Source organism: Rhinatrema bivittatum, chromosome 9 (assembly GCF_901001135.1).
Source record: "Rhinatrema bivittatum chromosome 9, aRhiBiv1.1, whole genome shotgun sequence".
Classification (NCBI taxonomy): domain Eukaryota; kingdom Metazoa; phylum Chordata; class Amphibia; order Gymnophiona; family Rhinatrematidae; genus Rhinatrema; species Rhinatrema bivittatum.
This window is the reverse complement of record NC_042623.1, coordinates 59048781-59060995: the sequence shown is the minus strand read 5'-3', so window position 1 is coordinate 59060995 and position 12215 is coordinate 59048781. Positions and strand designations below refer to the sequence as shown.

Sequence of the window (12215 nt, the reverse complement as noted above, 5' to 3'; positions counted from 1 at the left end):
AACAATGTCTCTCACGATCCTCTTTTTTAATTTTTCAATTTTTCTAAAAATCCAACATGCAGCTCCGTACCCATGAGACATTACAGAGGCGACGACCCTGATAAGTATGAAATAAGATAATAGTGGGACGGAAAAGCAGCAGGGGAGAAGGGATTTTTAGAAAAATTGAAAAATTAAAAAAGAGAATCGTGAGAGACATTGTTCAATTTAATAAAAGAATAATAGACGGAGGTTAAGGAGAGGATAACTGCAAATCGGTTACCCTCATTTAATAACCACCGTACAAGATTACCACCAAGCAAGCATTCCCTTGTATGTTTAAGTTGGTGTATTTTTGAAAAGGGAAAGAGGTTGGTTAGTGATTAATTGCATCAGTAGCATGGGTTCTTCTTAGTGTTTGGGTAATTGCCAGGTTCTTGTGGCCTGGTTTTTGGCCTCTGTTGGAAACAGGATGCTGGGCTTGATGGACCCTTGGTCTGTCCCAGCATGGCAATTTCTTATGTTCTTATATTCTTCATACCACCCTTCTCATATCTTAGCATTCAGCAATTCCCTGTATCTAACTTATCACATTCAATTTACGCTTACTAACATTAAGGGTATTTTATTTTGTACCTCCAAGAAGCGTTTTTTCCATTTATTAACTGCTTTTAAAGATTACAAAAATTTTTGGTGGATATTCAGGGGAGGGGGGGGCACTGAAAATCTTATACTCGCTGTAATACTATTATTTTAATCTGTGTTTACGGGGTATGTAAGGAACCAACATGCTCCGTTTCATGATATGTTTGTCAGTTAAACTGTTATAATACAAAAACAGATTGTCCATAAAGATTGCAAAATCTTTACAGAGAAGGTAGTACATGCATGGAACAGCTTTCCCATGGAGGTGGTGGAGACTAGGATAATATTCACAATAAAGAAAACATGTGATAAGCTGAAGGAATCTCAAAGGGTGGGGATGGGCAGTTTAGATGGAAAAAGACCATATGGCCTATCATTATGTTTCTGTATAAAGCTGTAAACAAAATTAATAAACAAGTCATCAGGACATAAGATATGCCATGCTGGGTCAGATCAAGGATCCATCAAGCCCAGTATCCTGTCTCCATCAGCAGCCAATCCAATTCACATGTACCTGGAAAGTACCCAAACATTAAAGAGATCCCAAGCTACTAATACTGGCAACAAACAGTGGCTATTCCCTAGCAGTTAATGGATTTATCCTGCAGAAACTATAGCTACACTAACTGATTTAACCACATCCTCTAGCAATGAATTCCAGAGTTTAATTGTGTTTTGACTGAAAAATAATTTTCTCATTTTAAATGTGCTACTTGTAACTTAATGTATGGCCTCCTAGTCCTTGTATTATATAAAAGAGAAAATAATCAAGTCACATTTACCCATTCAAGTCCTCAAGATTTTGTAAACCTCCTTCATATCCCCCTCCGCCATCTCTTCTCCAAGCTGAACAGCCTAAACTCTTTAGCCTGTCCTTATAGGGGAACCATTCCATGCCCTTTATAATTTTGGTCACCCTTCTCTGTACTTTCTCCAATACAACTATATCTTTTTTGAGATGTGGTGAGTAGAACTGCATACAGTATTCAAGATGTGGTCTCACCATGAAGCGATATAGAGACATTATGATAGCCACCAATCTGTTATTATTAGAGAGCCCTCTCTAGATGTCTCTGGGAACTATAGCTATTTTTACTGAAGGCTATGCATATGCTTATACTCAAGAAATGCTTATGCGCTGTCCCATGAGAACTGTTAGTCAAGGTCATATAAGAAATTGGGAGTTGCAGGGCCCTGGGAGACAAACATCAAATAGCACCAAGCAGATTTGCCGAATTATAATAAAAACATTGAAAAGGAGGGACGACTCACTCTCGCTCCAAGTCAATTTAGAAAAACTTCTATAAAGAAAAGCAGAGCTATAAGAATCTCAGCATCATTGTTGCTTATCAGACTTCCAGAGCTGAGAGTGCAGACTGAATTGCTGGGCCCATTTCAATTGTCATTAGGAAAGTAAGATTTGCTATCTTTGCATGTATCTTTTAATAATTTTCTAGTAGTTATTATTTGTCTGCAATCAACTCTCTAGTGCTTGCTGTTATTTATCTTTTGTGTTATCCTTTTGCTTAGCAAGTACAAAAACTTTCATCCATTACCTGGATCCTGGATGTATACAAGTTTGCTTGTGTATCGGAGAAACCCTGAGGTACAGAATCCCCTCGGTATCTCCCTCTTTCCTGAGAATTAGCCCCGAGGTAAGCCTATGGGAATACAGGCAAGCCCTTCGGTATATTTTCTGTGTATGCGTGTGTGTGTGGAGAACAACTACCTTATAAAAGTATCCAATAACTCCTAAATCACCTTGCCGTTTGTTTATAACATTTATCTATTTTGTATACTACATTTAAATTGTATATTGTTTAACCATTTTCTATCCTCTTTTCTATTTTTCCTACTCCAAGTTTGGCCACCTTGTTAAATGTAACTGTACCTTCTGTCACCACAGTTCTAGTTCTTTGTTCTTAAGTTCTATGTATTTTATTGCACCCCCATTCTATGTAAACCAGCAAGATATGTTTTCATGATTGCCGGTATATAAAAACTCTAAATAATAAAATAAAAGTGTCTGTATCTACTCCCTAATGCTAAAGAATTTGTATTATAAAGTTATCAGATTAAATTCTGTTAATCATATGTAAGATATCCACCAGATACTCCTACAGTATGTAATATTTACATCTTAAATTTACAGGTAAAAAAGAGGGAAGATGTTATGGTTAATTTATACTGTATGAATAAATATATCGATATTATCTCATTGTTTGGATGTATTGATTCATCTAAAATATATGCAGAAGTATCCAGGATGTATAGCTAGGTATCTCTCTCTTTTTTGGTGTATCTAATATAGCAGGTTTTGAGAGATTCAAGTTTTCCCTTCTATTGTACAAAGCCACATATACCGTCCACGCAAGACTTTTGCTAGGGGGCACTTGCCAGTACTGAGTACTGGCACCTTTTGAACTCCATGTCCTTCGAAAAAAAAAATTGTATCCATACGTGAATATCGGCACCTTTTTTTTCCATATAAATACCATTAAGATATGCTGAGACCCCAAGCTATGTCAAGTTGAAGAGGCCCCATAACATTACCAAAAAAAAAATGTTTAAACTTGAAATTTAGTATTTTTTATGTTCTTAGGGACCCCTCAATCCAAGGACCTAAAGTATAGCTTAGGTAGATTGTGCCTATATCTGGCACCGAAACCATCCCACAGAGAGCCAAATCCTAGGTATTAACTGGAAGCCAGCGTTAACATTAAGTCAACAGACATGTTGACAGATTGCCGCACAAATCGTTGCTACGCCACGTGCTCAATGCAATTCCCATGAAATCTCTGGAAATATTTGTTTTGCAAGTAAACCAACTGTGTTCATCTTGCTTTTACAGTTCAATATGCATACAATTTGCCTCCCTCACTCTCTGGCATACAAAATTCCAGAGTTACAGTGAATCTGACTGCATCCTTTTACTGTATGTGTAAAACACAATCAGGCCAATGCAATAATTGAGCGCCCGCTCTCTTAACACATGCCGATCCACCTCTACCAGGCACCCAATTTATTGTTTAAATCGGCTACCGTGGTAAAAAGGTGGTGCTAGGGAAAGTTTTACGTCCCTAGCGCCTCCTTGGCATCGGGCAACCAGGAGAGGTGGCTGTCAGTGGGTCAGGAAGATGGACGCTCAATTTTACGAGCCTCCAGTCTCCTAATCTGTGCACAGCCACAGGTTTGGAAAATGGATGCTCGTTAATTGAGCATCCCCTTTCCTAACCTGACTGCTGACACACTTTTTTTTTTTTTTTTTAAGAGTTCTTCTTTTTCGATTCCTCCAACATAATATTGCCACAATATTAAGTCAAAGGAACTACAGAAAAGCAGTATTTTCTGCTTTTCTGTAAACTTTTTGGGCTCTTCAAGTATTAACGCCTGCTCCAGGATAGGCGTTAATTTTTGAGGGTAAAAATGTGCACATCGGGCACACTTTTTTTTTTTTGCACGAGGGGGGGAGAAATAGATAATAGCCTCATCAACATGAATTTGCATGTGACCAGCGCTATTAGCTACACACTCTTTTCGATGCGCATTTTGGACACACTAACCCCCATTTTGCATTGGGGATTATAGACACACGTCCAGTCATGTGTTGAGCTGTACTCTGCGGCCAGCGCATGGTATTGCATCGGTCTAAATGTCTGGGACTATTGACGCCCATTAAGTTTATCACTTTTAAGTTGGTGCATGTTCTCACACTCTTTATAATGCAAAAATATATTCCTATAGACCATTTCCATTATTTACATGCCTTCTCATATCTTCATCTCTAGATTTTCTCTGAAAAGCTGTTAAGTTGGTGGCAAAACTCATTGGCTCACACGTCAAGTTACATCATTTATCAATAAATCTGCAAGATTTCCACACATCTAGATTACTATACTGTATTCTCCACATACTTGTTATGGGAGTCTCAGTTTAGTGGACCCTTGGGCCTACCTGCAGGAGACTGGGAAAGATGGTCAATGTCTCTAGTATGTGGCAGGCCGGTAGGCAGATGTTCAGGCTGGACGTAGAGGTGCTCTTCACCCTGGAAGCTGGTACTCCCCCGGGAGGAGCCCGAAGGAGCCCAACCGCTGGGACTTAGGTGACTTCACCCTTGGAAGCCGAAGCCCCCCCGGGAGGAGCCCGTAGGGGCCCGGCCACTGTGACTTAAGCGGTAGTGGATCAGGACTGGGAACTGGAACCAGACTAGGACAGTAGGTCAGTACTGTAACAGGGCTCGGGTTCTGGAACCAGGCAGGAACTGTAGCAGGTAAACAGGAACCAGGCAGGTACTGTAGCAGGCAAGTAGGAACCAAGCAGGTACTGTAGCAGGCAAGCAGGAACGGAGCGAATAGCAAGGCAGGTCGCTCTGGGGCACAGCACAACAGGGATCCGGTAGGTAAGCCCGTTGCAAGACAAAGACTGAGTGGCCACGGCCGGCTTATCAAGGCCGCGACGTCTGACATCAGGAATTGGGCGGAGTCACCACTGGCGGGAAATGGCCTAGAAAAGCGCCCAAGTGGCGCGCGCGTGCCTAGAGACAGGGCGTCCATGGAAGGCTTCCCGGCGGCGCTGCCCTCGCAGGGACGCCGCCGAACAGGCCAGGAACTAGGCCAATGAAAACGGGAACGGGTCCAGGAACACGGAGGTAAGGGTCTGGTCGCGGCGCTCGCGGCCAGAACCGAAACAGTACCTCCCCTCTTAGCCGGTCTGGGTTTACTCGGGTGGTCCAGATGGAACTGCCGTAATAAGTCCTTGTCAAGGATGTTACGGGCCGGTTCCCAAGAATTATCCTCGGGTCCACAACCCTCCCAGGCAAGCAGGTACTCCCATCGGCGTTGGTGAAACTGGACATCCAAGACCTCACGTACTTGATACGTAACCTAGTCCGGTACTGAAGGGTCTGAAGGTTCAGGAGCCCAGGAGTGGTATCTGGATAAAACAAGAGGCTTCAGCAATGACACATGGAACACGTCATGTATGCACATGGAGGAGGGTAGGCGTAGTCGGTACGAGACTGCTCCCACTCGTTCGGCGACTCGGAAAGGCCCACAGAATCTTGGAGCTAGTCTTCGAGACGGAATATGTAGCTGTAGATTTTTGGTACTAAGCCGGACACGGTCTCCTGGGAGGAAGATAGGTGCTGGCTGATGATGCCTATCCGTCCATTTCTTGGCGGACTGGGCGGCTTTACGGATCTTTCCCTGGATAGACGTCCACAAGGAAAGAAGCTGGCGGGCTGAAAGTTGCACTGCCGGGAGTGCACTAGGTTCAGGTGAAGGCAAGGGCGGTCGAAGTTGCTTCCCAAAGACGACCAGGAAAGGCGAACTTCCAGTAGCAGCATGCGTGTGATTGTTAAACGAGAACTCCGCCCATGGGAGTAGCTTGGCCCAATTATCTTGGCGTTCGTTCACGAACGAACGGAGAAAAGTCTTCAAGGTTCGGTTAGTTCATTCCGTTTGCCCATTACTTTGAGGATGGAACGCAGATGAAAGACTAAGTTGCACACTGAAGCGTTTGCATAGTGCCTTCCAATAATAAGCAGTAAACTGTGGTCCTCGATCGGAGACTATATCCTGCGGGAGACCATGAAGTCTAAAGATATGCTGAGCGAAAAGGATAGCTAGGTCAGGTGCAGAAGGCAACTTTGGCAGGGGGACAAAGTGCGCCATCTTGGAGAATCAGTCTACAGTCACCCAAATGACCAAATTACCTCCTGAGATGGGAAGGTCCACTACGAAGTCGGTGGAGATGTGTGTCCAAGGCTCCACCGGGATGGGCAATGGTTGCAACAGGCCCCTGGGCCTCCCGATGAGCAGCTTCTGAACGGCGCAGGTAGGGCACGAACCCACAAAAGCTTGGACGTCCTGTCTCACCGTCGGCCACCAGTAGAATCTGTTCAACAAGTCTAAGGTCCCTTTACAGCCAGCATTGCCCCCAATGAGGGAGTCATGGGCCCAAGTGAGGACTGCTCTCCGGGAGCAATATGGAACAACGGTCTTCCCTTGGGAAGACACCAAGGTTGTTGCTAGACTGACTTTCACAGGATCCAAAATAAACTGATGCATCTCAGGGGTCTCTTTGACCTCAGAAGAGCGTGAGAGCGCGTCGGCTCAAACATTCTTAGAGCCGGGTCGATAGTGTAAGGTAAAGTCGAACCGATCAAAAAACAGCAACCACCGGGTTGGGTTCAGGCGTTGGGCTTGCTTAAAAAATGCTAAGTTTTTGTGATCGGTGTAAATCGTAACCGGATGGTTGGCTCCTTCCAACCACTGTCTCCATTCCTCCAGGGCAAGTTTCACGGCTAGCAACTCTTTATCACCAACACAGTAGTTGCTCTCTGCCGGAGAGAATTTCTTCGAGAAATATGAACAGGGTAGCAATTGTCCAGAATCAGAGTACTGGCTCAGCACGGCCCCCATGGCCACATTGGAGGCATCAACTTCCACCACAAAGAGCCGGCTGGAATCCGGATGACGAAGGCAGGTGTCTAACAAGAAGGCTTCCTTAAGGGCCTCAAAAGCTTGGCAGGCGGGATCAGGCCAATCCAGCATGTTGGCCCCCTTTCGGGTGAGGGCAGTCAACGGGGCCACAATACGGGAGTAGTTAGGAATAAAGTCACGGTAGAAATTGGAAAAGCCGAGGAAGCGTTGCAATGCTTTAAGGCCCTTAGGCCGGGGCCAATTCTTAATTGCCGCCACTTTCTCAGGATCCGTTTGAAAGCCTGTTGCAGAGACTATGTAGCCCAGGAACAGCAGGGACGTCTTCTCAAAGCTGCATTTTTCCAGTTTTGCGTACAGACCATGCTCCCTAAGTATTTGGAGCACTTGACGGACATGCTGACGGTGTGAAGGCAGATCCTGGGAGTAGATTAACACATCGTCGAGGTAAACGATTACGCAAGTGTTCAGAAGGTCCCGCAACACCTCATTCATAAGGTGCTGGAACACCGCTGGGGCATTACATAAGCCAAAAGGCATCACCAGATACTCGTAATGCCCATCTCTGGTATTAAACGCAGTTTTCCACTCATCTCCGGGATGGATTCTGACTAAGTTGTACGCTCCTCGTAAGTCCAACTTTGTGAAAATCTTCGCTCCCTGGAGCCGATCGAGGAGCTCCAGGATTAACGGGAGCGGGTAACGGTCTCGCTTAGTAATGGAATTTAGGCCTCGATAGTCTATGCACGGTCTCAGCGAGCCGTCCTTCTTGCTGACAAAAAAGAAACCTGCCCCTGCAGGCGACTTGGACGGGCGAATGAACCCCTTGGCCAAATTCTCTGAAATGTACTCGAACATGGCCCGGATCTCAGGTAATGATAAGGGATACACCCTTCCTCGGGGAGGCATAGTACCAGGTAACAAGTCTATAGCGCAGTCATACGAATGATGCTACAGAAGGATTTCTGCCTTGGTCTTGGAAAATACGTCTGTAAAGTCCTCATAAGGTGCAGGAGGACCTAAGGCAGAGTGCATCAACGGAAGTGCGGGAATCTTAGGCACTTTCATACAATTAGCTAAGCAGAAAGGACTCCACTTGACAATCTGTAACATATCCCACTGAATCGTGGGTGAGTGCTTCTGTAACCACGGCAACCCTAGCACCACAGGGTGGACAGCCTTATCCAACACTAGGAAGGTTATCTCCTCCGAATGGATCGCCCCGGTGCGGACAGTAATCTGTGCCATGGACATCAGGACAGGTCCTGGAAGGAGCGTCCCCTGGATAGAGGTAATTCGTATCAATGGCCATGAGTTAATTCTTGGGATAAGTATTTGGAAGAGAAAATATTTTCCTTGCAGAGTTTGCTGACTTTTGGTTTGTTCCTCAAAGGGCAGATCTCTCATCCAGCCATCTGGCAGCAAGCTCTCTAATGCATGCTCCCTCAGGTGACTCAATTTTAATGTGTTTTTTTGGACAAGCTTTGGATTTAAAGCATTTAATAAAAGTTACTAAAACTTATGTATGCAGTACTATTAGACATAAGCAGCACTGTACAGGTAAATATATACAAGCCCCTGCTCCATGAAGCTAGAATGAGTGCTAATTCAGTGTCATATAATCTAAGCATAAGTATAATTGTTGGACTTTCAGTCAATACAATATTTATTCTTTAAAATGTGTTCAGCTAGCAGGATGCTACATTCTGTCAAGATCTCTTTGAGAGACAGACTTAGTCCTCTCGATAGGATTATCGTTTCTTTTGACTAAATTCAGGGACGGAAACTTTCAAACCAGCGGGTGTGTGCACATTTGCGCGTGTACTTCAGCCCGCACCCAGGGACACGGCCATTTTATAACATGCCTGTACATGCACGCATGTTATAAAATAGTTTGGCTACACGCACATGTGTGCCAAATAAGTGGGCGCGTGTATGCGCGTTCAAATCCTGCTTCTATCACATTAATTAGGGGATTTTAAAAGGGGCGAGCCCCGACACCATTCCCAGTTTTACCTGTGTGCCCCCAGTTCACCAAATAAAGAGATAGCTCCTCCAAAGCTCCTTAATTTAATAGCCTTCACTCCCCCCAGTTGGCCCTGACCCTTAAAACCCCGCAGATCTGTCTAGTTTTCTTTAATTTTTAACTTACACATCATCCAATACAGAAGTAAAGTTACATGGCAGGGGACCTCAGTGCGTGCAAGTATTCACGCACACATCTCAGGTTCACGCCCCAAAATGCCCATGCGCCATCCAGACCACACCACGTCACTTTTTGAAAACTTTTGAGATATGAACTCTGCTGGAGATACGCACATATCTTGGTGGCTTTTAAAAATCCACTTGGCTCACACAAGCCTGACTTTATTCGTGCATCTCCTAATTAATGCATGCGATGGGCTTTTACAATTCATCTCTTAGAATGCATAGTATTACGCCAATAACTGATTTTGTAGACCAACACTCCATTTTAGATTCACACCAATTTGCCTTCAGGAAATCTCGTTAATAGATACCTTTAAAATAGGACTTGACAGTCGGACTACCTACATCCTTTTAATACTTCATATTTCATCAGCATTTGATTCAGTAGACCACAACATCCTCTTGTTTCGTCTAAGACTGCAGTGTTTTTAAAGTTGTCTATTCCTGGTTTCAGTTTTTTCCCTAATGGAGGTACTTGGCATTATTCCTTGTACACTTGTTTAATGGGCACTCTGACATGTTTATCTATATATATAGTTTAAAAACAAAAAAATGTTGAGTTAAAAATATATGGGGCATCAAAAATAAATATAAAATTTTAAATATTTTAAGGGAAAGGTTTCATTTGAAGAGGAAAAAAATTACAAAAAGGAGTTAAATGTTTGCACAAAAATGGGACAGATGTGACATCTCAACATGAGTAACTGGAACGTATATTTGCCTCCCCACCCTTTACAGTCTATATTTAGTGAAGCTACATGGTAATTTTCTGGACTCAAGCCATAAAGTACAATTAAACTGGGGAACACCATCAGCACACACCTTCAGGAAGTAGGATAGCAACTGTCAGGTGCTATTGTGTGAGCGAGAAAGAAATAATGAAATTCAACTCGAAGCCATTGGACCCCCTAAGATTGCTTTACACAACTAAGCACTTTTTGTTGAGTGGGAGGGGGAAAGAGGTTGTGAGGTGAACACAATTAGAAGACTCAAACGGAGGAAGGGATGGCACACTCCAAGCAAGTGCGCAAGATCCCGCCCCGCCACAAAAGCACCAGAAGTAAATCTGAGAGACTGACAGGCCAACCTGACCTGGCTTACCACGGAGATTTATCCCTGTCACGGTATGCGCAAAGCTAACACCTGCGCGCCTCACAGCTGCCGCGAGCCTTTCAGGGAACCCGCTGCACGCGGGCCGGAATGACAACCTCACACTGGGCACGGACTGGCAAATCGGGGCCCTGCCCCCCCCTCCGGGCCTTTTCCCTTGAAGGCGCGTCCCTCGGCACACGGCTTCGTTACTCCATGTTATCATGAATAAGCGCTGCTCTGCTCGCCTCCCGGGAGTGGGAGGCAAAGAACTTGGCGGCGCCAACGGTACCCAAGCAAGAACAGAGAAAAGTTTGTAGTGCCCGCTGCCCCTCCCCCCCCAGGAAAAACCATTCATTCAGCATCTGGCGGCCAACCCTCCACTCACTTTCCGCATGTAGCCCAAACCAATGGCACTGCCGAGAGGGGAAGGGGCTTCCTGCATGATGGATCTGGCAGCCCAAGAACGCCAGCATGTCCCATTTGTGCTTCATGCTCGAACAAAAACAAAAAAAAAAATCTTGGTGTTTGAGTGACTAAAGCCAGACAAAAACGCAGGGAAACCAGGAGATGCTATGCATTACTTAATAACTTACCGATCCCGAGTCCGACCACAATGCGTCCCGCCAGCAGGGTCTCCTTGCTGCCGGCCGCCGCCAGCACTGCAGCCCCGGCCGTGAAGAGGGAGCTGGCCAGCAGGATGGAGGGTCTGCGCCCGCACGTGCCGTTCAGCACCCCGCCCAGGAGGGCCGCCACCGCCGCCGCCCCCACCGTGCTGGACACGAGCAGCTCCTGCCAGAGCGCCGTCAGGTTCAGCTGCTTCTTCAGTAACAGCATGGCCCCGGACACCACCCCCGTATCGTAGCCGAAGAGGAAGCCCCCCAGCGCCGAGAACACTGACAGCACGTAGACAAAAGTCGGGGTGACATCGCGCTGGAACTGGCGCCGGGCGGCGCGCTCCAGGTCCCCGCCGCCGGCAGTGCCACTGCCACCACCACCAGCAGCACCGGCCGAGGAAGCGACCCCACTGCCGCCCGCCTCCGCTGGATGCCCCCTGGCCGCTGTTTGATGCTGGTGCAGGAATCGGCCGCCACCAGGCTCCGCTCGCCGGCGCTCTCATCCCGCTTGCGCCGCTTCTCCCTCATCAGGTGCTCAGGCTCCGCAGGGTGTACTCCACATTCTCGCTCGCCTTGCGGGACATAGGGAGACTGGGCGCCCGTGCCCTGTCCGGCGCGGGGAGAAGCCGGGATGTATCTTAAGGGCTGGTGCCGCTTCGTCGGCAGAGACCGCGGCGCTTCACTCTTTTCCTTCGCCGCCCCCGCCCGCCTTCAGGGGGTCTGGCATTGCCTGGCCGGGGGGGGTGGGGGGTCGAGGGGGTGAGTTCGTGCAGATAGGACAGGAGCGGAACAACCAGCCTGGCAGCACTTCCCCGCGCTCAGTGGACAGAGAAGTGGAGCCGGGCGCCGGAGGGGAGGGGGCAAGGGCGGGGCAAAGTGCGCCTTCGTCACCCGTTCGCACCCCACCACACACACACACACATACAAATACATACATACATACATACGCGTGCTCGCGGCGGCCGTCCTTCCTCAGAGGACTGAGTCACGTGGAGCCGCCCGCTCCCTGGAGAGAGGGAGGAAGGGTTCTTTTCGCTTTCGTTCTGCCGGCCTGCTGTCACGTTCCCTGAGCTCGGCTGCCTCTCCCCGTGGAAGAGGGTTTCGCACGCTGATCGCGCATTCCCTGCATTCGTTTGTAAACCACACCCTCTGTTTACTGGTTGTAAAGAGTTTGGAATGAATTTTTTTGCCTGCCGGGCTTTGCCTTCTTCTGTTTCCGGAAGAAGGAATGTAGCCA

The 12215-nt window shown here is 46.8% G+C and overlaps 1 protein-coding gene across 1 annotated transcript in view; it reads right to left on the bottom strand.

Moving 5' to 3' along the window:
• SLC2A13 (solute carrier family 2 member 13) overlaps nucleotides 1-11732 on the bottom strand; it is a 798921-nt gene extending 787189 nt beyond the window's left edge. The window contains 3 exon segments of the mRNA XM_029615108.1: nucleotides 10958-11399; nucleotides 11450-11511; nucleotides 11514-11732. Coding sequence (XP_029470968.1) covers nucleotides 10958-11399; nucleotides 11450-11511; nucleotides 11514-11562 — 553 coding nt within the window. The 5' untranslated portion in view covers nucleotides 11563-11732.
• Nucleotides 11733-12215: the final 483 nt, after the last annotated feature.